Source organism: Delphinapterus leucas, chromosome 2 (assembly GCF_059928025.1).
Source record: "Delphinapterus leucas isolate spDelLeu-1000000601 "Yukka" chromosome 2, BTC_Dleu_Yukka2, whole genome shotgun sequence".
Classification (NCBI taxonomy): Eukaryota; Metazoa; Chordata; class Mammalia; order Artiodactyla; family Monodontidae; genus Delphinapterus; species Delphinapterus leucas.
Genome location: NC_143130.1, coordinates 65,981,119 through 66,008,413, shown reverse-complemented (window position 1 = coordinate 66,008,413; position 27,295 = coordinate 65,981,119). Strand labels below are relative to the sequence as shown.

The 27,295-nt window shown below is 44.5% G+C and overlaps 1 protein-coding gene across 12 annotated transcripts in view; it reads right to left on the bottom strand.

Moving 5' to 3' along the window:
- Nucleotides 1-24,927, bottom strand: part of ADPGK (ADP dependent glucokinase) — a 59,612-nt gene extending 34,685 nt beyond the window's left edge. For 9 of the 12 annotated variants that reach the window (XR_016391280.1, XR_016391281.1, XR_016391284.1 and 6 more), the window contains exons 1-7: nucleotides 24,622-24,927; nucleotides 17,619-17,844; nucleotides 13,720-13,782; nucleotides 7,159-7,279; nucleotides 2,550-2,746; nucleotides 1,829-1,927; nucleotides 334-405 (exon numbers count right to left, since the gene is read on the bottom strand). Coding sequence is in view for 3 of the 12 variants with exons in the window: in XM_089904139.1 (XP_089760265.1) it covers nucleotides 334-405; nucleotides 1,829-1,927; nucleotides 2,550-2,746; nucleotides 7,159-7,279; nucleotides 13,720-13,782; nucleotides 17,619-17,844; nucleotides 24,622-24,854 (1,011 nt within the window). In the remaining 9 variants the exon portion in view is untranslated. The remainder of the gene's footprint in view (nucleotides 1-333; nucleotides 406-1,828; nucleotides 1,928-2,549; nucleotides 2,747-7,158; nucleotides 7,280-13,719; nucleotides 13,783-17,618; nucleotides 17,845-24,621) is intronic. The other 3 variants (XM_022579966.3, XM_022579967.3, XR_016391289.1) reach the window with 2 other exon arrangements.
- Nucleotides 24,928-27,295: the final 2,368 nt, after the last annotated feature.

The following is a 27,295-nucleotide window of genomic DNA, read 5'->3' as shown; positions in this document are numbered from 1 at the left end:
CCCTGGTTGGGGAACTAAGATCCTGCAAGCTGGCACGGTGTGGCAAAAAAAAAAAAAAAAAAAAAAAAAAAATCAAGGGCCTGTCCCTTTGCTAATGTAACACCACTTCCGTTTACTGCATGTTCTGTTACACATTGAGCTACTGGCTCTATTTCATTCACTTCTTACTGTAATGCTCTGAGGGAAGGAGGGATTGCCTCCATCTTACAGATAAGGGGACCGAGGCTTAGAAAGGTTAAGTAGACAGTTACACAGAAAATGAAATAAAAATGGCTTTTTAAAGAAGTGAAAAAAATAACCTCAAAAAGAGAAATAGGAGAATAAAAATTATACCGAATGGGACTTCCCTGGCAGTCCAGCGGTTAAGACTCCACGTTTCCACTGCAAGGGGTGCAGGTTCGATCCCTGGTCAGGGAACAAAGACCCCACATGCCGCAAGTTGTGGCCAAAAGGTAAAAAAGAAAAAAAAAAAAGATACTGAAAAACACCAGGAGTGAACCCTAATGTAAACGATGGACTTTGCGTGATGTTGACATGTGAATGTAGGCTCACTGACTGTTGCAAACGCCCTACTCTGGGGCAGGGGATGTTGATGGGGGAGGCTCTGGGTGTGGAGGGCAGGGGCTACATGGGGCTCTACATTCTGCTCACCTGTGCTGTGAACCTAAAACTGCCCTAAAGGTAGTCTATTAAAAAAAATTATTCTGAAATACCACTTTTTACCTGTCAGATTGGTAAGAAAGCATGTTTTTAATCACATTCCAGTGGCAAGGATATGAGGAAACAAGCACTTGTAGAGAATTCTAGTGGAAGTAAACTGGTACAGTGCTCATGGACGAGAATTCTGCAATATCAAACTTACAAATGCTTTTTGTGCCCCAATCTAGCAATTCTACTTCTGAGAGCTTATCATACACATGTACCTGCTCATGGGCAAAATAAACTCATGTACAAAGTTACTTGCTGAAGCGCTGTACGGGACAGCAAAGGGCAGACAGCCAAATGCCCAGCTTTGGTTGGAGTTAAAGACACTGGATGTACCACACGCTTCTTCTAACCAAGTGATGACAAAGAGGAGAGCTCCAAAACGCATCCAGTGAAAAAAAGCAAAGTGTACAACAGTGTATGCAGTATGCTATGCTATCTTTGGGGGTAAAAAGGGATGAAAAAATAAGGCTATATTCCCATATTTGCTTATATATGTACACAATAACTCTGGAGGGAGCAGGTGGAACTAGTAAAGAGGTTACTAACAGTGGATACAGGGGGCAGGAGGAAGCAAGACTTCATGTATATATTTTAATATTTTTTGAGTTTTGAACCACATGAATATAGTACCCATTAAAGAGGTTAAATAACAATAAATGAAAGGTTAACTAACCTGCCTAAGTTCACAAAGCTAGCGAGTGGCAAAGCTGGCATTCCAACCTGGTTTCCAAAGTCGGTGCTCTTAAGCACCGCACTCTTGGATTTATCTGATCATTGCTACTGTCGAAAGGCTGAACACCTCAGGGCCTGACGGTGAGGGAGTGAAGCGCCCCCCCAAACTTCCTTTCTCTGAACTTCTTGAAGTTCAACTGAAAGCACCCAAGTTGGGCTTTCAGTTTTCTCCTTTGAGTTCTGCTGCAAAAGGCATTCACTTCTAACTTCCCCATTCCAGAAGGAGAAACACGCCCCAAGAGCCCATCAGTAACACCGCCATATTCCTAATCTAGTAGGAGATCCTGTTCCAGCACAGTCCTGGCTCCTGGACTTGGATCTCATGGACTCAGGTCTGAGTGAGACAACACCCACACCTCAGTGACCCCCCGTGCTGCCCGTGGGTTACCTGATGCACAATGCTGCTCATGAGCTCCCTGTTGGTCATGCTGGCCAGCTCCAGGTGAACTGGAATACCCGTGGGGATGTCAGAAATGGAGGTCATGACCTGCAGAGACAAGAGGAGAGCACTGCCATCAGAAACAGAAGGAAGTCAGGCAAGAGGGAAGGAACAGGTCCCGAGAGGCAGTGCATCCTCATGAAAGCTCCCGGCCACGTGGGCGGCCACAGACACTGTGGACAAGGGAGGCTTTTCCCAACAGGGAAAACCAGGCTCTGCAGAGAGGCACTGGGGTTAAGGACTCAGAGAGCACAAGGAACCGCCCCTCAACGTTCACGCAGCCAGCCTCTTCCTGGGGACCTCAACTGAGCAGTCCGCTTCAACTGCTGTGTGAATCTGCAGCACAGCTGATGTGAATGAGATGATACAGAAAACACAAAGGACACAAACTACAGACACTGCAGTCTGCAGCCACGTTCAGCTTAGCACAGGAAGCAGAGGCTCAGGCAAGACGATGTTCTGATCTGTCCTACTCAAGATGCTGCCCGTGCCTGAGAGAACCCCATGAGGAGCCTCGCTGGAGTGGGAGGCAGGCTTCTCGGCTGCCACGACACGTCCCGGGAGCCCAGGACCCAGGGCAAGGCAGCGCAAGCTGCAGGGGCTGAGAGAGGCAGGGATCTGAAGGAAAACGCTAGCTGCGATCTGTGAAATCCCGTAACAGTGCTATTACCTCCAAGAGTCTCTTCCTCTGGAACTCCTTGCTTTGTCCCTCCATCATGTGCAATCCAGAGAGGACCACCAGGTCTGGCTGAAACTCCTCCAGGCTAGACACAAACACCTCCAGCATATTCATGGCCCCGTTGGAGAGGTCGTGGGAGAAGATGAATCGGTTGGCATGGGGAGCTTTTAACTGGCCCCACTCCTCCCCTAGAAAAGCCCAGTCGACACAATGGGAAGAAAAGGAAGAGGCTTTAAGTCTCCTAGCTGTGCGGGGCCTGGCGGGGGCCTCACTGGAGCCTTGGCTCTGGGCAGGCTGGCCTCTGGCTGAGTGGACCCCAGCTGCCATGGCCTAAGGGAAGCATGGTGCCGCAGCCAGGAGGATGGCGGTCAGAAAGAAACAAACCCAAAACCCCAACCCCAGCCCCACAAAAACACAGCACGGGTGCTGTGTGCCTTTGTCAAGGAGCTGGCAAGTAGCTCCCCTCGAGTCCCAGGGAAGCTCTCCTGTCCAAACACAGGATGCCCGTGTCCCTCCCAGTCGCAGAGCACAACTTCCAAACACTGGTGCACAGTGGGCACCATGCGGGTCTCTGAACGTAGGACATGCTGCCTTTCCCAAAGCACCTTCCACCTCACAGTAACACCCCAGCACCTGTCATTTAGCTGGGACCTAAGGAGGCTGGAATGACTGTACCTCCTCCTCCCTGCCGCCCACTGGTGGTTCCTGGGCACTGGATCCAGAAGCTAAGAGTATCTGGCTGCTCTAGCCTCCCGTGAGCGAGCTGCTTTGGAATAATGAATAATGAATAAAAGACTAAGTTCAAGTGTTACTACCTCCTGAAAGGGCTGCCAACTGCTCCAGCCTGAGGTGTACTCTCACTGCTTTGAGGATCCAGAGATTCTCCTTTACGTGGTTTGGTGATTCATCACTTTGCTTTGAGTCCTCTCTTCTACTATGTTAGCTAGTATTCAAACTTGTATCATTACTTCACTTTTCGCAGGTTTGTGCCCCATCCCCCCTCAACACTGTATGTCTCTGATTCCCACAGCCCAGTCACAGTCCCCTGCACAGAGTGCCCACTCAGCGTTCACTAATCTGATTCAAGCAGAGGGAGGCCAGACCCTCCCCGGTGGGGTCTTGGGCGGGGGCAGGAGCTGGGAATCTGTGTGCAGCTACAGGGGTGCCTCTCAGCACCGCGGCCGGGAGGAAGCATCTCCAGCGGAACCTAGTTTTTAATGTGCAGGTGGCAGGGCCCCACCCCTGGAGACCCGGATGTGCAGTCAGGTGGGGAACTACCAACTGAGAGCCCACAGCTGCCAAGCACTTGAGGGGAGTGCGCCAGTGCCCGAGTCCTAGGGGAGGGGGGGGCAGTGGGGGGCGGAGAGGCCTCTCCAAGTTCACTCGGTGCCATCCCACGCGCATCCCACATTCCTCTCCTTGAAGTCTTGAAAATCTCAAAACTCAGCCTGAGGCAGTGCCTTGGAGGCCATGTCCCCCGAGCACCAGGAGGAGCAGTCATCCACAGCCTGGCGCGCTGCCCGAGACGGGGTGGGGGGCCAAGGATTTATGACCTAGGGTTACACAGCTCTCCCTCCACGCAAAGGACCGGTCCCATTTACAAAATCAAAGCCCATATGCTGAAGCCTAGTCTTTCATTGGTTTTATCATTTACTGGCTATTCCTTCAGAAAGTTTTTCCCCACGGCAGCCACCCCAGCAGAGGGTCTCCTCACGCTGCTGGCTGATGTGCCCCCCCAGGGTCAGGGCCCTGCTTCCTGCTTCCTCTGCCAACAGCAGCAGCCCCGCCTCCCTGCAGAGTGTGCGTGGGGGGAGGGGAGGGGCTTACTCTAGAGCAGGTGTCAAGGTGGGGAAAACCTATCCTTCCTTTGCTCTGAGTTCACTTTTACCGAATCCATTCCTCTGAAAAACATTTCATACGTGGGTCATTTGTATAACAGGAAAGAAAACATCACCTATTTCCTAAAACCTGATGCAATGGTTATACTTGTTAAAATACCACGTTCCTTTCTTAACTCCTGGCCCATGCCTTATTATTTGTCTAAAGAAAATACCCAATGGTGATCCACACGGCTGACAGCAGCATTCCAACTCTGCTTCATTTCTGAAGACCCAACGCAGGGACGGCCTCCCCTAGGAAGCCTTTCCGAACTCTGCCACCTCCAAGCAGACTCGATTACAGTACCTCCTTCCCTGGGCCACCACTGGGCCTTATTATAGGACTTGGCACATAACTGTGCAATCATTTATTCAAGACTCCACCACCTGTAGGGAAATGTGGACTGAGGGTAGGGCCTGTGTCTTCTTCTATCATTATATTTCTACTGCTTCATATTGTACCCAGCATATAGCCACACGACTGAATCAGCAAAAGAACACACGAGGAAGAGAACAGAACGATGACTCCAATGTCCATGACACAAAAGATGCGGGTATGAATTCTAAACGAATACTTTCCCAACTAACAAGACGCTGTACAATGGGAAAAACACACAACATGAGTGTTCTCCACGAGTAGAGACCTGGAACTGCTACTCAGAGTGAAACTGTGAATAAGCACTATCTAACTTAACCTAGGAGAGAAGAGCCACATGGCATTCAAAACAAATTAACCTGCTCAGGGAAAAAGTGAGACAGGCAAAAATAAACAGGCTTCCGCAAGGCAAAAAGACAAGGAGGGATGTGGAGAGCTGTTAGCTGGCAGCTTCCACAGGACGCAGGACTGACTGACGGAGTGGCCCAAAAAGCAAAATGATTGAAACGCAGACAGGGTGAGCCCGTAATAATATTCAACGCCCCTCTTTTCTCACCAAGCTTTGAATTTATTCCCTTAAGTGACCCCTTCTCTCAATTTATGATCTTGCCCTTCAGTCAGTAAGTCAGCAAAACCTATGCAGTGACTCACTGGATCCCCAGCCCAAAGCCTGAAAATAAGCTTCTCTGGAAAGGTCTGGTAGGAGAGAAGGGAAAAAAAGTTGACAAATCCCCTCTGGGAATTTATTCATTTAGAGAGAAGCAGGGGATGGATTTCTGTTAAGAGAGATGACCTGAGGGCTGCTAGACTAGGTTTCCTCCAGGGGCCAATGAAAATGTAACTTTACATAAAGTTGAGTGGAAGGCCACTGCTTTGTACTAAGAAATAAGGCATAGGAAAGAAAAACTGAAATGGGAAGCTTGTAAACCCAAGGATGGAGACAATCTCCTTTCGAGATAAGCTGTGCTGTCTTCTGAACCACATACAAGGCACAGCTGTCAAATACAACCGCAAAGTCTTGGTGAAGAAACTAGTCTCTCTACTCTGTAGTCACCAGGGAAAATGACAGGCACAGGGACCAGAAAGGTCCCAAGTTCATGATGTGAGCGCCAACAGAGCGGATGTGAGATGAATCTGGAACTGGCAGCAGCAGCAGCGCCTCAAAGGCATATCTTCAGCTCTTCTAGATCCTTCCAGTCAACAGACTTGCTCACGCCTTTCATTTGAGCAGCTCACTCCATACCACTACCTTCAGGCAGTAAGAGCCATCATTCTGATTTCCCACTGAGAGAAACTCAAAAACTGTGCAAATGGGAACTGCCCACTCCAACATCTTGTCTGTAATTTTCTGACCCTGCCCTTCTTAACTCCCTCATTCTAGTAAGCACCCCAAAGAGAACCAGAAACAAGAAACAATTATTTTCTTTTTGTACTTGGCGGAAGGCATAATTTTTAAGATACACTATATTTTGTATCTTATATTAAAGTCAATTACTCTAGTAGGTGAGGTTCTCTTAATCGTCTGACTTGGAAGCAGTTCACTGATGCATATTAAGCAAGTACTGCTTTAAGGTACCAATTAGTCTGTTTAGATGCTTGAATCTTTAACGTGAATTAAAAATGTGTTGAATCAGAAATTCAAGAGTCTGAGTTCTGAGCAGGGAAAATATACGGGATCAAATAAACAAAATTAGAATACGTTCAGGTATTTAGGATTCTCTCAGAAATCAGATCTGTAGTCTGTATGACACATAAAATCTACTGGGGGGAGGTAGGGTGGGATGGGGTGGATTTGGAGTTACAAACATTGGAACATTATGTAATGGGAAATAATATGTGTTGTTACATACAAAACACTTCCACTTACACACCCAAGGGAAAATAAAATGCTTCAAAGGAAGTTTGCCAGAGGCCTGGTATTAACCCTAAGCAGCTTGGAACGGCTGGCCAGAAAGGCCTAGGACAGAACCCAGCACAGAGCTCAGCAGATTCTACCTGCCCTTCTTTCCTCTTAGTAATAAAGAAAAACTTTATATATATGCGTTTAACACATTTTCATTTTTATTCAAGATGCTTGCTTTCCTACAGCCTGATATCTCTTGGGTTCAGATCAATTACATTTGCAGACCTGGGAATTTTCTTCAGTGCTGTAATACTCTACATCACTCTCCCTTGAGACAATGGTCAGTACCAACTCAGCAGAACCAGGGGCCAGGAAGCTTTTGGTAAGGCAAGAACAGGATCCTGCCAATTTACAAAGATGAATTTCTAGCACAGTGATACCCCCATCTGACAACACACAGCCCTCTAGCCAGGTTTACACCATTACTTACTCATTTCCTCTTACCTGCCTGATACTCTAAAATGAGGTGGAACTCATCCACTTCCTGCAGTGACTCTGGTGGAACAAACACATTGTCATCAAGAAGTTCATGCAGCTTTGGACCAACCGGACCACAAAGAAGAACCTGGAGACAAGCAATACGAAGTCTATCAGGAGATCTGCCCCTTGTCCCATGGAATCTGTTCAGTAAGGTACATCCAGCACTTCTATTCATTTCAACAAAATGCTGGATTCCAAATCCAATTTTGAAAGCTTTTGGTTTGGAGGTACGGACTAGAGGGGCTACTACCAGGGCCTGGGGGGTACAGACACAATGTACCCAGAAATGAGAGGCTGATAAAAGACCCACGTCACACATGTTACACAGGTACCTAGGCTGCTGCTGAATCCCATGCACCCTGTTAGGGACTGAATGTCTGTGGCCTCCCCACCCCCACCCCCAAGTTCCCATGTCGAAGTCTAATGGCCAATGTGATGATATCTGGATAGGGTTTTCAGGAGGTAAATGAGGTCATATGGGTGGGTTCCTAATTCAACAGGATTGGTGGCCTTATAAGAAAAGGGAGAGAGAGAAAGAGATCTCTATTCACCACACCTGTTAAAGAAAGGCCATGTGAGGACACACAAGTAGGTGGCTGTCTGCAAGCCAGAAAGAGAGCTCTCATCAGAAACCAAACCCTGCTGGAACTGTGATCTTGGGTTTTCCAGCCTCCAGAACTGTGAGAAAATAAATTTCTGTTGTTTAAGCAACCCGGTCTATGGCATTTTGTCATCAGGGCAGCCTGAGCAGACTAAGACACACTGTACCTCACTTTCTCTCTTTTCTTAACTGACTCACATCCTGTGTAGGCAAACAGATACAGGATGCTGTCTGCTCAAAACTGCCAGATGAAAACAACTGTTTGAATTTACACAGTATAGAAAAGGACCACAATAATCAACCAGGGGACCTAATTTGTGGGATGAGGCTCCCTACTATACTTAGCTGCTTTGTGAACAAGACAGCCTTCCAAATAGAAGAATTAAAGAGCACCTCGATTCTGAAAGTATGGGGGAAAGCGCTCTGCAACTTTTTAAAAACCTTTTCTTCAACTCCAACCTGGGCCTCTTCCTGGCTTTTCCTTCTAGAAGCCATTTCACACCTGCTGCTGTTTCTGCCATGCCGGCTCTGGCCCCACTCATGACCAGGTTAACAGACTCAAAGCCCCTGAACCATGAGGGCCTGGACCAGGATTCGAAGGAAAGTCCTCAAAGATGATTGTAACCATTTCAGATTTGATATGTCCCATCCAGAAGCTTCCAAAAGCATTTTTACTTGCTAATTAACTGCTTGTTTGTACAGAGGCATTTTCATGCATCTAAGAAATCCCAGCTTCTGGGTGAAAATACACTTCCCTCTCGACACATGCTCGCTATTTGCCAATTCTGAAAAGTCTTGCCCCTATAATTTTATTTCTTTTCTCTAATTCTTGGCTAGAACTTCAGCTTCCAAGATGAGATAACAAGGGCCAGATTTACCCTCCTGCCTGAAACAACAACAAAACAGATAAAATGTATGAAATAATGGTTTTCAAAACATTTGGGCACTGGGCAACAAAGGACAGTGATCCCTAAGAAACAGAAAAAAAACTGAGTAAGCCCTACAGATCCTGCTGCAATTTAGCCTAAAAGAGTTTCCAGATATACAAAATCTGAAAGAATTAATCACCAGCAGATCTGCACTACAGGAAACAGGAAATCCTTTAGGCAGAAGGAAAATGATACCAGATGGAAATATTGATCTAAACAAAGGAATGAAGAACGCCAGGAATGGTAACTCTGGATAAGTATATAAGATCTTTTTCTTACTATCTAAATGTCTTTAAAAGATAATTAACTGTTTGAATAAAAATATTTAACAGCATAGTATGAGATTTATAGCCTATCTAGAAGTAAAGTATATGCCAATAATAGTATAAAGACTGGAGGGGAGAAATGGAAGTATACTATTTTAAAGTTCTTACATTCTATCTGGTGGTTTAATAATATCACTTGAAAGCAGACTGTGATACGCTAAAAATGTCCATTATAAACCCTAAAGCAACCACTAAAGAAAACAAGTAGCAAGGTGTCAGATTTAAACCTATCTGATATAGCAATAATCATATTAAATGTAAATGGTCTAAACTCCCCAAATAAAAGACAGAGAATGTCAAAGTGTATTAAAAAGCAAGCCCCAACTATATATTGCCTACAAGAAACACATTTTAAACATAAAGACACAAATAGGTTAAAAGCAGAAGGATGGAAAAAGATATATCATAACACAATTCAAAGCTGGAATGGCTATTTTAATCAAAATAGATTACACAGCAAAGAATATTATGAAATTATTTTCTTCATCCCTGGTAATGGTAAAAGGGTCAATTCATGGAGGGAGGTAACAATTCTAAGGAGTTATACATCTAATAACAGCTTAAAAATACATGAAGCAAAAAGTTATAGAACTGCAAGGGAAATGTAGACAAGTCCATAAGTATAGCTGAAGATGTCAATACCCCTCTCTCAATAGTATTAGATAAATCAAGTGGACTGAAAATCATTAAGAATATAGAAGACTTGAACAACATTATCAACCAACTTGGCCTAACTGACATTTATATATAGAACACTCCACTCCAAAACAGAAAAATATGTACTTTTCAAGTGTACACTGAACTTCACCAAGATAAGACTATATTCTGGGTCATAAAAAAGTCTCAATAAATTTAATAGAAGTCAAAAAAAAAATTTAATAGGAATCAGAGAAGCATATTCTCTGATCACAATGGAATTAAAATAGAAATCAATAACAGAAAGATATCTGGAAACCCTCCCAATATTTAGAAACTAAATAACACACTTCTAAGTAGTACATAGATGGGCCATTAAATACCTCATCTCAAGAAATCAAAGGGAAATCAGAAAGCATTTGAACTGAATGAAAATAAAAACAGAAAGTATCAAAATCTGTGGGATACAGCTAAAATAGTACTTAAGGGGAAGTTTATAGCACTAAACACCCTGTACCAGAAAACAAAGGTCTCAAATCCGTGACCTCAGCTACTACCTTAATAAACCAGGAAGTTAAATTCAAAGCAAACAGAAACCAATGAAATAGAAAAGAGAAAAATACAGCAAAAAAAAATCAGTAGAATTGAAAGTTCATTGTTTATTGAAAAGATCAAAATTGACAAACCTATAGCCAAACGTATCAAGGAAAAGAAAAAAAGAAAAAGACATAAATTACCAGTATCAGGAAAGAGAGAGAGAACATCACTACAGATTCTACAGACCTTAAAGGAATAAGGGAACATTATGACTAACTTTATGCCAATAAATTCGACAACTTAGATGAAATGGACAAATTTCTTGAAAGGTTAAACTACCAAAGCTCACTCAAGAAATAAAAAATCGGAATTTCTCTTTATCTATTAAATCGAAATTGTTAAAAACCTTCCCGTATCAAAAACTTCAGGCCTAGGGGGCTTTGCTGGTGAACTCTACAAACATGTAAGGAGGATGTGATACCAATTCTACACAAACACTTTTTTAAAAACATTGAAATACTTCCCGATTCATTCTATAAGGTCAGTATTACTCTGATACTAAAACCAGACAGATATACAAGAAAAATACAGACCAATATCCCCCAGGGAAATTGATATAAAAATTTTAAACAAAATTTTAGTAAATTGAATCCAACGATATATAAAAAGGGTAATACATCAGAAGCAAGTGAGGTTTATTCTGGGGATACATGGGTGGTTTAACATTTGAAAATCAATGTAATAACCATATACCAAAGTTAAAAAACAAAAACCACAGCAGCATTTGACAAGATCCAACATCCACTTCTAATTCTTGGCTAAATTCCAAAATATATTCCATAAAGACACTGCTCTCTTCTGCAATCTGGCTTCTATTTCACCATTCCACTGAATTTACCTTTACTATAGTCACCAGGGTCTATTTCTGAGACAACATGGCTTGGTTGTAAAGAGCATGGACGCTGGAGCTAGAGTACTTGGGTTCAAATCCCAGCTCTACTCCTTCCTAGGTATGTGACCTTGAACAGTTTTAACTTCTCCATGCCTCATTTTTTCTATCTACAAAATGGGGATAATAAGAGACTTCCCTTATGGGGCACTGTGAGGATCAAATGAGTTAATATAATGTAAAGCACTTAAGACAGTGCCTGGCATACAGTAAGAACTATGAAAGTGTTAACGATTATTATTGCCTTTGGAAAATACCTAATCCTTAATCTGCGGTCGTTCTCAGATGATCACTTGGTCCATGTCGAGAAGCATTTCATCAAGTTAAATTGAATCTCTCTGAGAGAGCAGTATAAGGTGGTGAGGTCATGGCAGAGCCTAGTGTTGGAATCCTGGCTCCGTCATTTACTAGCTAGGTGACCCTATGCACAATACTTAATCTCTTACATTACTCAACCTCTCTGGACCTCCTGTCTTTAAAACGGTGATAATACCTTAACTTCATCAGACTGTTGTGAGGACTGAGTAACAGATATCCCTTTTCTTTCCTCAATCTTCTACCAAGGCCAGACATTTTTTTTTTCTTTTTTTTAAAACTCAGAATGCTTTCCAGTCGGACTGGTCTCAGGCCCAGCTTCTCCAGAGACCAACAGCAAATACTGGTCCCAGACGAGGGCAATATTGAAAGGTCAATGTAACCCAGGACTTCCAGGGCCAGAATTACTTCTCAGGGTCAAGAGAGTGGCCTTTTATGGACCCATTCAAATGCCCAGGATTCTGATGGGAAGGGCCTGGGTTCTCTCTAATTAGTTTATGACTGATCTTTCCTTCTCTTCCATCCATTAGCTGGTAATACTTCTGAAGGTCAGCCCTGTAATTTCTAATATTCTCTGTTTGGGAGTTAATTACTATCTATAAAGATAATGACTATTTAAAAAAAATTTCCCACACCCTGATATTTTATGAAAACTTTAATTCTTATTAAAATGTGAATGCTCACACTTTAATATGCTCTCCACATCTAAGCACATCCATCCCTCGGTGTACAGTGTGGCTCCATATGAATTTTTTCCCCTCAAACTGTTGAACATTTTTCTGAATTTTTGGGTCCATCTCTGGGCTTCTGATTCTGTGCCCCTGAGAACTGTTTATGGTTTCCTTTCTCTGTCGTCAGTAGCCACATCTATTCTGCACTTCTCAAGTTCACTTACTCTAGAATCATCTTTGTTAAACCTATCTTCTTTGTCCCCATGTATGGTCTAGCACCAAGTGATTCCATTTTAGTAGGCTTTAGATAGGCTTCTCCTCTTCTGGCTACCATATCCAAACCTCAATCATTTTATAGCAAGACAGCAGCAATAACCTCCTTGCTGTCTTTCCCCCTCAGACCTATTCCACTTGTAGCAAAAGAGCTTCTTACTCAGATGTTATTTTGAACATAGCAGTAATTTTTAATTCTACTTAAACCAAATGGCTTAAGACTTGAAGACATGTCCCTATCTAGTGGCGTTCATTTTTCAACACTCTGGATCCAGGCTCACAGAACAGCCAATTAAGTCTTCTCTCATCACTGTACAATTCCCAGCCTCAGGCACTGACTCCAGAGCCCACGTCCTCTTAACCATTACATGATAAGGTACTCAAGAACATGGACTCTGGGGTCCTAGCTTAAAACTGTTCTATTTCTTTTCTTTCTTTCGTTTTTTTTTTTTTTTTTGCGGTACACGGGTCTCTCACTATTGTGGCCTCTCCCGTTGCGGAGCACAGGCTCCGGACGCGCAGGCCCAGCGGCCATGGCTCACAGGCCCAGCCGCTCCGCGGCATGTGGGATCCTCCCGGACTGGGGCACGAACCCATGTCCCCTGCATCGGCAGGCGGACTCTCAACCACTGCGCCGCCAGGGAAGGCCTCTTTCTTTGTTTAAAAAATAAATTAATTAATTTATTTTTGGCTGCATTGGGTCTTTGTTGCTGCGCACGGGCTTTCCTCTAGTTGTGGTGCGCGGGCTTCTCACCGTGGTGGCTTCTCTTGTTGTAGAGCACAGGCTCGAGGAGTGTGGGCTTCACTAGTTGTGCTGCATGGGCTCAGTAGTTGTGGCGCACGGGCTTAGCTGTTCCGTGGCATGTGGGATCTTCCCGGACCAGGAATTGAACCCAGGTCCCCAGCACTGGCAGGCAGATTCTTAACCACTGTGCCACCAGGGAAGTCCTTGTTCTATTTCTTATTAGCTATGAACTTCCCTATGCCTCAAGCTTCATGTGGAAAGCAAGACAACAGCAGTACCAGCACGAGTACCAACTAGCCTTACAGGTTGTTGCAGGGATTAAATGAGGTAATCCACATCAAACACTAGAAACAACTTCAGGCACACAGTAAGCACTCAGAAAGCATTAGCTACCACTCCTCTCCTTCCACTACTATATTCCTAACAAGAGCCTCAGGGTCTGGCACAAGTTGAATCAAGGAACAGAAAGATACTCATTCTTACTCCTAAAATTACTTAAACACTAGTGAAGGACACAGGTTTTAATCTGGGAATTTGACTTACCTTTAAATCTGAGTTGGCTGCAAATTTCTGTCCAATTAAAGCTGCATTTCCTCCTACATAGTGCTATAAGACAGTTCAAGGTTATTAGACAGTATTTTAGCATTAACTGTGTTACTCAAGCTTAATAATGTTTTGATTTATTGAATTTACAGTCCATTTTTTTCCCAAAAAAATTTGCGGTGACTTCATAAGTACATACAGATGAGGTTAATAAAAACATTAACCCCATAGGCTAATAGACAATGAGTTATAAGGAAAGGTGGAAAAAACATATTGCTACACTTGGAAATTAGTATAATTGCCTTAACTGTACATCAAATTTGGCCTTGAGCTTCCAGGCAACCGGAACAGATAAGGAAACAAAAGGAAATATGACAAGCATGGATAGACCTTATCTTCAGCACTGTAACCCTTCTAAAATGAGTATATGACTATGACAGTCTCCTCCTGAAAATCAATCAATAAATACTACAGTGAACTAAAATCCAACTCCATTTTTTTTATCAAAGCATAGTTGATATATAATATTACTTAAATTACAAGTGTACAATAGAGTGGTTCACAATTTTTGGAAGTTATACCCCATTTACAGTTACTATAAAATATTTTCTATATTCCCCATGCTGTACAATATATCCTTGCAGCTTATTTTATACCTAATAGTTTGTACCTATTAATCCCTTACCCCTTTACTGCCCCTTCCCCATTTCCCTCTCCCCACTGGTAACCACTAGTTTGTTGTCTTTATCTGAGTCTGTTTCTTTTTTGTTATAGTCACTAGTTTGCTGTATTTTTTGATTCCACATATAAGTGATATCATACAGTATTTGTCTTTCTCTGTCTGACTTTATTTCATTTAGCATACCCTCCAAGTCCATTCATGTTTCTGCAAATGGCAAAATTGCATTCTTTTTTATGGCTGAGTAATATTCCATCTCTCTCTCTCACACTCACACACACACACTACATTTTCATCTGTTCATCTACTGATGGACACTAAGGTTGCTTCCTTATCTTGGCCATTGTAAATAATGCTGCTATAAACATTGGGGTGCATGTATCTTTCCAAATCAGTTTTAAAATCCAACTCTTAAGTGAGGCACACAGGCCTTTCTTTATCTGTCCCCTGCTTTCCTTTCTACTTCCATCTCCTGCCCTCCCTTCCGTACCATGCCTGCAGCTCTCCAAGTCTGCCTTCCTCCCTGTCTCTGTGCCTTTGGCACATGCTGCTTTCTTTGACTAGGATGCCTCCCCATTCTCATTCATTGGTAAGACCCTGATCACTTCTGAAGTATCAGCTGCAGCATCACCTCTTCTGCAATGCCTTCTGTCTCCCTTTTCCCATGGCCACCTCCACCTCCACAACCCCCCTTCCAGACAGGATTACAGATCCCTTGCTACTCGCCACCCCTATACTCAGAACAAACCTCCATTACAGCCCTTGTCCCCTTGGGCTAATGTCATCTGGGGACATGTCTAGCTCTTTCAGGGCAAGGACTGTCTTCTTACAATAAGTGCTCAGTAAATGTTTGTTGCTACATTTTGAGAAAGGAAGAACACACTGATGCATCAGGAAACATAAGAGCTTTCCTGGGAGTAAATTCTAAAGGTAACAGACTCCAATAGAGGACAATGTTTTCTCCTAAACACCACATCTCTCAGCTGAGGACCTAGAGCAGAAGAGCAAATAATTCAAGGCTAGTATTCCATTGTGCTAAGGACAGATTCATGTGTTTTGGAAACCTGACAAGTAGGAAATACGGCGGATGCTCTAGTTGAGAAACCTCATCAACAGCCTTGCCTGCTACCACCTCACCTTCCTAGTTCCCAGTACCATGCAGAGGCACAGAATAAGTAACTCACCTCTGGATGCTAGACCTCACTTTCAGCCCAACCAAGGTTTGTGTTGACCGATCACTGGTTTCGGGTGGGACAGTAATGGCTTACTATAGATAAATTTAAAGCTGTGATATACAGGCTGAAATTCGGCCTTTTAACATGTTAACCTTATTTTTTATTTACTATGGTGGCTAGAAGAATTTACTAAAAATCTTGGGTGAAACATTAAGATTCCATGAAGTGGATTTTAGAGTTTTCATATAATAGTTATCATTAACTGCTGTTTATCAGTCAATCTGCCTTATAGTTTAAGGGAGTTTGACAAGGCACCAAATGAAGTGTCACACTAGTGGAAGATAAATAACACATTTTAGGTTTTACAATGTTAAGAAATAATTTAGATGATGTAAAAGCTAGATAAAATTTTTGTAGAAAAAAATGTTTGCATTATGAAACAAAAGGCCGAAGAAACTAGAATAGAAAGCAAATTGGTGGTTTAAATACTACAATCTTAAAGACTTTTAAGCAGTAGACTTGCCATCTTTTTAGAACTATCTAGATTCTTTCATAAAAGATAAGAATCTCAGGAGTTCCCTGGTGGTCCAGTGGTTAGGATTTGGTTGGGGAACACTGAGATCCCCCAAGCTGCGCTGCGCAGACAGAAAGGAAAAAAAAAAAAAGATCAGACTCTCACTACCAAACTCAGCTGTCAAAATGATTGTAACTGAAGTTTTAATAGCTTGCTGTTTCCTTTAGAAACTCAGCTGGGTACTGCTCATGCCCATTTCTAATGTTCACATGGGTGGCTTCAAAGGGAAAAAAAAATTTAAAATCTTAATAGTTATAAAAATAAGTGGTCACAAAGAATGGTCTATGAAAGGTACCAATCAAAAATGGCATTAAGAGCTCCCCCTGTGAGAAGTACACCCAGAGTGGGGTGATGGGCCAAAGGAAGATTTTAGGTAAGGAAATTTGGGGGTTAGATGTGGTGGGGTGGAGAGATGCTTAAACAAACAACCAAAACTGGCCAGTAAGAGGTGTGAGGGCAGGTGTAGCAGCAGGTGTGTGAGCCCTGAGGAAGTGTCTGGACCATGCAGGCCCCAGGGCTTTGTTTATGATCACCAGGTGGGCTTGGGGAGCTCTAAGTTCTATCTCTGAGAGGCTCTACCCTGTAGAACAATGGTTCTCAGAACAAGGTGTTCAGAACAACAGCATCAACATAACTAGGAAACTAGCTGGAAGGGTAAATTCTTGGGTCCACCCCACAGGCACTGAATCAGAACTCTGGAAGTGCGGCCCAGGAACCTGTGTTTCAATATCCCTCCAAGTGATTCTGATGCACACTCAGGTCGAAGAGCCACCGAACTAGACCAGTGGTTCTCAACCAGGGTGATTCTGCATCCCTCCTCTCCCTGACCCTGGAAACATATGACCATGTCAGGAGACATTTTTAACTGTCACAACCGGGGAAGAAGAGGAGTGAAACTGTCATCTACTGGGTGGAGGCCAGAGATGCTGCTAAACATCTTACAATGTGCAGGACAACCCCCACAAGGAAAAATTCTCTAGCCCTAAACGTCAATAGTGCTGAGGATAAGAAAACTTGCTCTGGACCAGCAGAGCAGAGGTAAGGACCCAGCTCCCTTGTTCCCAGGTAAAGGCTAGAACTCTTTCTCTGTGGGTTTGGCCTTGTTTTGCTTAGGAAGGACTCAGCCATATTAAGATTACTGCAAGTTATCAGCCAAGCAATACCCTAACAAGTTTGGAGTAGATATCTTTCCTACCTTAAACTTGAATAACACGAAAAAAGAGCAATTTAATGGATAACCCAGAACCAAAATTTTAGGAAATATGCTTCATAAACGTTGGCTGAATTGCACTGACTAGAAACAGCTGAGTTAAAGGAAGGTCAGATACAGTTTTCAAAAAAGAGAAAAACACTGTAGAATTGGATTCCTAACAATTACCCTCTTAGGGCAAACTGGAGAAAAAAGCTGCTTGGTTGCTTTTAGAAACCATACAAACAAGGTGTCTTTCCCCACCGCCGCTGGCAAACAGACCTGGGCTCCTGGGAACTCTGATGCAATCTGGGCGATGTTATGGAAAGTTTCCTTATCACTGAAGAAGCGTTCAGCAGCTGCTCCCTTCCCCATGAAGTGAATGAAGGCTTCTTTTAGATCATTCCTCGAACGCAGCTCAGTGTGATCTTTCCCATTCCCAGGATTCAGGCCAAGTGCCTGCAAGAGCTTCACCCCTGACAGCACTACATCCACACATGCATTGACTCTGGAAGGAAGGAAGGAAGAGAGAGACAGTGTGAAAGAAACAGAAGCGCTGGGGCAACTACTTTGCATTTAACAACAGGGAAATGTTTCAGAGGCCTGTATTCAAACAAAAAAACAGATGAAGTGGATTTGAAACCTGAACTGGAAAGTAAATAGCATATGGCAGAAAGAGGATTACTTTATCTGGGTGTATGTCTTAGGATCAGAACACAGGACTCTTGGCAAGAGTTTGGCAAACTTTTACACTAGTTACAAAGAGAGTAGACAGATGCTCAGCATTTCAGAACAAAGTATCAGGATAACACAAATTTAGCATTTCTGAGAAAATGGTGGCAGAACCAAACTGTCTGGATTCACCCTGGCTGTGTGACGTGGGCAAGTCACTTTAATTTCTCTTTGTCTCAGTTTCCTCATCTATAAAATGGTGTAATATGAATATTTAACTCAGAGCTGTTGTGAAGATTAAGTTAATAAATGCTTACAAGCACTGCTTGCTGCAGAGTAAGCAAAATAAAAGTTTTGGTCAAAATCCATCTTCCCCTGAAAGATATATTAGGATGGTGGTAAAATACACTAAATACCTAAATGTCTAAACACTCCCAGTTGAAATTCTTAGAGCTGAGTGGTGCCTTAAAGACTTAAGTGCACCTTCAGCCTGTAACAACTCATCACTTCACAGGTGTTCACCGGACCCATCCATGAACTTTAAAGGCTGGTAAGAAGCCAGTGCGACATCACTTGGTTGGTGCTACAGAAATTATAAAGTACATATAAGGCTGTCTGGCATGGCCCCTCCTATGTGTGCATGGAAGAGTTCTGGCTTACATTTTCAGTGTTTCTTTGCTAAAAGTCATCCCTTAAACGAGAAGTTGCAAACACTTTGGGTAGCTAAATGAGGTCTTCCTGCCCCACCACAGGCACCCTTATTCCTGCCTCTGCCATCCCTGCCAGTGGGGCTGCAAGACCAACTGAAACAGCTTCTGGTGACAAGGCTGTGCTTCCAGGTTAATTCCGAGTAGCTTTGAAACCAGAAGGTAAACTCATCAATAAAGAAGGTCCAATGGATTGGATTTTAGTGTATAATATATAACTACAGTGTTTCCCTTCCAGTCTCCTTTAAAAATCTCTTGATCAAATCATTAATGGTGGCCAACTCTAAGATGAGGAATGAGATGGTGGTAAGGGAGAGGAGATATATTTTTTTTCATCAGATATAGTTCTAATTTTTACAAGCATACATTACTTTTAGAACTTAATAACAATTTTTAAAAGGTTCTCATGTGGGCTAGATATTATTTACATCACTCAAGGAAGGTTTACAAGGGCAAGGAAGAAACACATCCCTCCTCATGACGCAAAACTGACTGCATACTCATCATAAAGATTCTTTTATTAATTCTTCCCCTATGAATCCCAAGGTTTTGAAAAGGTTTTTGCCTACCGCACAGCATTTAAATACTCAAATGTTCTTATTCCTTTAAAGTCAAACACACATATAATTACTCTCGTCAACTGGAAAAGCATAATCTAAAAGTGAGTATACTTTTCAGCACATAAAACACATTGACATGCATGTGGAAGGTTCTTAATGATACCTTTAAAACATAATCCTTTCACAGCCTTACATAATAATGAACCAACACACCTTGTAAACTGGTCTCAATCCTACCTCACAGGAAGTGTCCTTTATTTCTACTGGATGCAACGTTAAATGTCTGAAGGGTAGAATCTTAACAGGAATACAGGCATCCCTGGCTCTCAGACTCCAGTAGGCTACCAATGTTCAGACAGTGAGAGTTTGGATAGCGTGAGACACCCATTCCCACCAAGCAGCCCTACCTAGAAAATGTATCCAAATGGATTTGGGTCCTGAGTCTGGACAGCAAAAGTTCAGATATTGAGGGATATACCCATATTTGGAAATAACGACTTCAGTAAACACCACCTCCATATCTAGTTGTGCTGAGACTTTAAATAGAGTTTGATTCTTTAAAGATGAGAATGGAGGAAGCTGCACTTACAGAAAAACAAAACTGAACGGAACAATGTTCAGCACATTTTGTAGCAGAAGACAAAACCCAACTGAACAAATTTTGAGTTAAAACAATGTAACTATCATAGGAACATTTTCTATCCCCCACCTAATCATGTCATGAATACTAAAGGAAAAAATCTTAAGAGGAAAAAATTTACTTGGTAGCTTTTTAAAACAAAAAAATCATTGAACACTACTATGTGCCAGAGAGTAAACAAAGTACTTTTAGGTGTGCTTTCTAGTTATATTTTATAATACTTCAACCAGAACAAGAATCCTTCTCTGCACTCCAACGGTATACTAAAACGTAAACAAGCACCTAAGGTGCTTTCTTATCGGGGAAAATTAAAGGGCGGCGGGGAGGTAAAAAAACCAGAAGACAAAATTATGCTCATTTGACACTTAGGCAGAATTTCACACCTCAATAAGAAATGTATAGAAGATTACAATGTGAGTTTTGAGAAAACACAGACACAGATGAAACAACTGGAAGATAAAGTGAGGCAACAGATGCTGAATGCCTGAACAAGTGGCTGTGCTAGCAGAGAGGATGCTGGGAGCCAGGGCTGCCAGGCATATTATTAGAGACTTGGGGGTGGGGTGGGAATGAGGGACAGTTTCTTCTGGATCGTAAATTCCTTAAAAACAAGGATGGTGGTCTTTATCACCTCTCCTCTGTTTTACTGTCTGTAAATCGTTTCCTAAGGTTCTTTCTAGCTTTCACACTCTACCTGAGATATTATGAGAGCTAATCATAATCGCTGTAAGATACAGAACCGTAGAGAAGAGAAATTCAAGAGGCAGGAATAGTGGTCCTTGGGCCACACCCTGGATGGTGCTCTGGACAGAGAAAGAAGACAGGCATTTTCAGACAGACCACACCAATCTGCAAAACGTTCTAAGATAGGGAAGTAGTCATCACTGCTTGCAGCTGAGAAAAGTGAGGCTGGGGGTCAACTAACATTCCAAAGGCCATGACTGGAGAAGCCTAAATTCAAACCCAGATTTATCTGATAATGAAACCCACAGGGAGCATACACAAGCAAAGATGTAGACAAAGGGATTAACCTTGTTTCTGGACACAACAGGAATACTGATCCAGTTAGGAGAGTTTCAACAGGGGAGAAGAGCTAGACAGGTTTCAAAGGTCAGGGTGAAGCCAGGTAAGGGAGAATGAATTCTAGGATGAGGGGTTCATCATTCACCCAATGAACCTTAGGACCAGGGCCCGATTCTGAAGCAGGGGAGGGAGCACATGCTTTAGAAAGATGTGGCAGTGGGCTCGCCATTGACCATCTTCTTGAAACCTCTCCTATCCTTTATTTCCCTGGTCCCTTCCGACCTGCCCCTTACATAGATGGCAGTGCCTCCCCGAATCCCACCCTTGTCATTTACCTTCCCTTCTTTCTCTTCCTGGGTGATGTTGTCCAGTCTCTGGCCTCAGCCTAAATGCTGGAGTCTCCAAGGTCTACAACCCTGCTCCTCAACTACAGCCTCTGGCTGTCAGCAGCTGAGGGCCCAGCTTCCTCTAAAATTCCACAGGAATGTACATTTCCCCTCCTCTGAAATCAAAATGCTTACCTTCCACCACAGACTTGTTCCTTTTTCTTAATCTCTTCGTGGCAACAACGTGGCACGAAAGTGGAGCCAGGAATGGGTTTAGGCTGCACCTCGGGCATTCGACAGTTGTGTGATCTTGGGCAAATCAGTATTTCCAAGCCCCAGTTTACTCCCTGTGAAAGCTGGATGACAATCTCTGTATCTGCCTGCATAAGGTTGTTGTAAGATCCCCAGTATTAAGATCCTGTCATTTTTGATGCCTCTATTTACTGTACAACACCCAACCTTTTCTCAAATCTCACCTGTTGAAAACCATTGCCAAACAAGAAAAAGCTCTATGGACTCTTAACTAGCGTCAGAGTCTCAAGACTTACCTTTTTACGAGTCATATCAAATTGTGTGTTTTGACTGAGTACATGAAGGAAAGTGAATGTGTGTGTGTGTGTGTGTGTGTGTGTGTGTGTGTGTGTGTGTGTGTGTATTCTCCTGAAAGATCAAACTACAACACACATGCACCTGCCAAATGAGATTCTGGTACCAATACTGCACCCACCTACTCCTTGTACATTCCCATCTTTAGGCTGAAAATCTGGGTAAGGAGAAATGTTGGTAACAATGGATGTCTGTTACCCACAAAAATAGCGTGAAGCAGTCAAACAGGTTACAACCACAGCTCAAATTTCACATTCCACTGGTTAGTCTCTGCAAAGAACTTAGCATCATTTACCTGCTTATAAACCTTTATGGCTTTCCCATCACCTACCCTGATACAAAAGGCTCATTTCAGCATCATCGCTTGACATCCCTCTACCATAAGGTCCTTGCCCTAAATACAGGGCCAACTTGCTATTCACAAACAAGCCAAATACCTTTTCACATTTGGTCCTCTCTGCCTAGGTGGGCTTATTCCCCCATCTTCTTGTGGAGAAATTCCATTTCTTCTCCAGGGCCTGGCCCTTGCAAGTCACTGTAGCAGAATATGTTTTCCAAGATGGCCACAAGATGTGCCATCCCACATGTTCTTTTTACAATGTGACACTCACATTCCCCCCATCCAGGTGTGTTCTATGTCCCCTCCCCTTAAAACCATTTGGACCTGAGACTACGACAGAAGCAACACTATGTGCTTCTAAGAGTAGGTCACAAAAAGGCATTAATGCTTCTGCCTGGTCCTCTTGGGGAATTCCCTCCCCTGACCCAGTCACCCTGCTGTGAAAAAGCTAAATAGAGAAACCACCTGTAGGTGTTCAGGTGAAACCAGTTGAGGTTGTAGCCGACAACAACGATCAACCCTTGAGATGATCCCAGTCCCAGCCATCATCTGCCTGAAGCCTCACAAAACCCCAAATGAGAATTGCCTAGAGCCGAACCCAATCAAACCTCAGAATAATGAGAATAAAGTGACCATTGTTTTAAGCTACTAAGTTTTGGGGTGATTTGTGATGTGGCAATAGTAAATGGATTGTCACTTTCTCAGATGGAGCTTTTCCTGAAACCTCAGCCTGGGAAGAATCAGTAATTCTTCTTTGGGACACAAGGCTACCTTGTTTCCACCACGAGTTCAGCAAAGCACTTCTCTTAATCATTACAAACAGCATTGTGTCACCTCACCACCCCCCGCCCCCCATTCATATTGAAGCCCTAACCACAGATCAGACTGTATTTGGAGGTAGGAGCTATTTAAGGAGGTAACTGAGGTTAAACGAGGCCATTATCCAATAGGACTAGTGTCTGTATAAAAAGAAGGAGAGACACCAGAAGTGCTCATGAATGGAGGAAAGGTCTAATGAGTACACGGCGAGAAGGCAGCCACCTGCAAGTCCTTAAGAGAGGACTCGCTCTTGGGCTATCAGCCTCTAGCACTGTGAGAAAATAAATGTCTGTTGTTTAAGCTACCCAGTCTGTGGTGTCCTGTTATGGTAGCCCGAGCAGAATAACACAATAACGAATATATTTGTTTCCAACAAACGAGGCTGGGACCTTGCCTCATTCATCCCTGCATCCTCAGAACCTAGCACAGACCTGACACATACCATGTAGTTGACAAATATTTGTTGAATGAATGCTCACAAAACCAGGGAGGACAATTAAGGAGCTGATAAGGATGCAGGTGAAAGGGCTTGAACTTGAAAGAAGAGGTAAAAGAGGATACATCTGAAGAAACAATATGCTGATATAAAAAAATAGTAGCTAACATTAGGTGTCTGCCCGTTAAAGCAGACACCATGCTAAACAACATGGATTATTTAATTAAATCTTCAGGATAACTCTGCTTTACCTTAACCTTTCTGGTCCCAATACTCACAGGAACTAGCAGAGCAGTAGAAGGCCTGTTTTTGTGGTGAGGACAAGATATTAAAGTCGAACTGAGACAAGAACTAAAATTCGTGTAAAGGGAATAATTACACGCGGGAGGGGAATACAAAGAAAGGAGGCACTGTGATTTGGGAGAACCCTAAATATGCAATGTCACTGAAATCAGGGGAAGAAAAGAGTTTCAAGGAGAAGGGTGTGCTTAACGCGTGGAAGGCTGCAAACAGTCGACAGAGAAGGCTAAAAGAAGCAGTTAATGTGAAAATCAACACGGTTCCGGTGAGCTTTGAGAGAGAAGTTTCAGTAGAATGGTGGTCTCCAGACTACGGCATTAAGGAAGCGGAAACAAGGCGTGAAGAAATAAACTCGGTAGCTAATGGCAGCGACCCCTCCTTCAAGTAGTTCAGAAGCAAGAGGGTGCCGCCAAAGTGCTAAGACCAACCATCGCTTACTGCCAAAGAGCAGCCGCCAGAGAAGGAGGGCTTGGAATGAAGGAGGCGAACTATAAGGAGTCAGGCTGAGTGGGATTTGCAAGAGGCTATCAGGCTGGTTCTATGGAGATGAGAGAAGGGGGCTGGTCCTACCGAGACGAGAAGGGCGCAGGGGCCAGCCGACAGGAAAAAGCAGTCTGGTGAGTCCCTGCAGCAGTGACGAACGGGGCTCGTCCCAGACGTCCGACGCTTCTCGCCAAGGAGGCAGCGTGGACACCAGCGCCGAAGGGCCTCCCGGGGACCTCTGGGAACCCGTTTCCGCGCCGGCTCTACCTCCCAGCTCCCAAGCCGCCTGACCTCCGCCAAGGCGGCCCTCGGAGGCCCGGGGCGTCCGCACCTCCTGGAGAGGTCCAGAGAGGCAGGCTCCGCAGGCACTCACCCCACGGCCACGCGGCGCCAACGCCGGGCCGGCCGCACGATGAGCGCGTCCCAGGCGGCAGCCAACCGGCCCTCAGGGGAGCCGGGTCCTGGGGGCGCGGGCGCAGGCCCCAGCTGCAGCGAGCTCCACAGCGAGCGCAGCGCCGACCCCGGCAGCTGCGGCTCCAGCAGGAAGACGCAGCCCACCGCTAGCGCCAGGAAGCCGGCGTACGCGGAGGCGCGCCACAACGCCATAGACACAGAGGTATAGGACCTACAGAGCACAACTCCTTTCCCGGTCCGCGCCTCTTCCGGGCTTAGCTCGTGCCGACGTCGACACGCGCGCCACGTCACGCCGGCGCGCCGCGGTCCCCCCGGGGAGGCGGGGCGAGGGGCGGGGCGATGGATGTGGGAGCGGGGCGGAGAGCCCTCTTGCTTTGTCCAAGTCCTGGCTCTTGGGGGCGCTCGCGGTTCGGAGGCCCTGAGGGAGGTTGGACAAAGGCCATAGTGCCTGTCCGGACGCTGTACCCCTTCCGGGAACTCCATCCGTACCCCGAAATAGAGCGGCACGGATACGTTTGTTTTCCCAGTAAGATGAACCCGACGGATTTTGAAGAAGCGGGCAAACCTCATGTCAATCTTTCGGCCAGTCGGTGTCCTCATTTGAGCTGCGCCTGCAGCTCCTCAGAGGGGCACAAATCACACTCCCCCTGTTTTAATGTCCCTCTGCCCGTCTGTCCATCCTCCACTGTTTTTTTTTGTTTTTTTTTTTTTAAGTGGAGGGAAGGATTTTTTATTTATTTATTTTTGGCTGTGTTGGGTCTTCGTTTCGTGCGAAGGCTTTCTCTAGTTGCGGCAAGCGGGGGCCACTCTTCATCGCGGTGCTCAGGCCTTTCACTATCGCGGCCTCTCTTGTTGCGGGGCAAAGGCTTCAGACGCGCAGGCTCAGTAGTTGTGGCTCATGGGCCTAGTTGCTCCGCGGCATATGGGATCTTCCCAGACTAGGGCTCGAATCCGTGTACCCTGCACTGGCAAGCAGATTCTTAACCACTGCGCCACCAGGGAACACCCCCATCCTCCACTGTTAACTAAGCTCATCCTCTTTCAGGCCCGGGGCTAGGCGCTCCCCCGAGGAATCAGATGGCAGCAGCGCTGCTGTGAGCCCTTGGGGCACGCGTGGCAAGAGGAATTCTATCCCTTTGGAGCGTGGCGGAGACCCGCAGCTGCTCGGGGCATTTGCCGAGGCTGGGAGAGCCCGCAGTGATCGTCCTTGCTGGATAATCAGATTCAAACCTTAAAATAACCCTTTTGGGGGCGCTGTTCCCTTTAACAACCTCAGAAAATGCACAGATGCACACATTCTTGTGTACCACATAAGGGGGTTTTGGACCTGGGTTAAGAAACCCTCATTTCTCCTCTTCTCCCTTGGTAATATGACTTAAACCCAGTAGGCCTTGTCTTCATTGTGACTCTTTTGTGTGTGAGCCTAGGTCGAGAGCCAGTGAAACTAGGCTTTGCTGCCCACTCATTCTCAGCAGCCATCATGCCGGGTCTGGTCTTGTTCCTGGCCAGTTTCCGTTTTTCCAGATCTGCTGGCTCCTGACTTTGGCTCTGTGTCTGATTTTCCACACTGCCCCTGACCTTTGGACTTGGCAGTGGATCTTATTTCTCTAGCTTTGATCTTGGGCATTAGGCTTCATTTACCCCAGCCCCGTATCGCCAGCACTTCCCTATCCTGGTCATCTATCCTCTCCGGCTCACCCCACCCAGCCCACCTGACCATAGCATCGCTTTCAAAGGAGATGTTCACACAGGAAGAGATTTGGGCTACCACGGAAAAGAAAGAAGCCAAAGAGCCAGTGAGATCTGTGTGAAGCTGTCTTCACTAGAGTTGCCCCTATCCCTTCTCTCTCCTCAGGGAGACGTGTCATTTAGTTCCCAGAGAAACTGCTCCCCCAGATGACCCCCAGTGAGCAGGCTTTCCTACCACCCCAGAAGTGGTAGAACTAGTACTTATCTCAAAAGCAATGAATTCACTGGCTGGCCAGAGACAATTTCTCTCTACTGAGAATTTGAACCAAGAGTCTGTAGCTAGTTGGTTTTGGTTGTGGACCTGCAAGATCACATAAGGTTGAAGGTCAGATAGGGCCAGTTAAATATATTTCCAAGGTGATGATTTGGGGGAGCAGAGGAAGCTGAATTGTGGGAAGACCATGGAGCAGACAGGCTTAGAGGAGCAGGGAAGTGCTCCACGCCAAGTGATGTGGCGAGAAAGCCACTTGAGGCCTTCCATTCTGGCTCCCAGGACACCTGCTGAACTGCCAGCACTTTGTACTGAATTCTTCTGCTTCTTTCTAGCCTTGCCAGAACTTTTCCCCCCTCCAGTTTTACTGAGATATAATTGACATATAACATTGTATAAGTTTAAGGTGTACAACATAATGATTTTCTATACATATACATTTTGTGCAATAAAATGGGGATTACCACAATAAATTTAGTGAACATTCATCACCTATATAGTTACTATTTTTTTTCTTGTGATGAGGACTTTTAAGATCTACTCTATTAGCAACTTTCAAATATACAATACTAGAATTTGGGGCTTACCCACAGAGGCAAAACAGAGGCAGGCTGGAACCTGGGACCTGGGACCCTTTACCGCAGTGCTTGCACCTGGACAAACATCTCCTCCT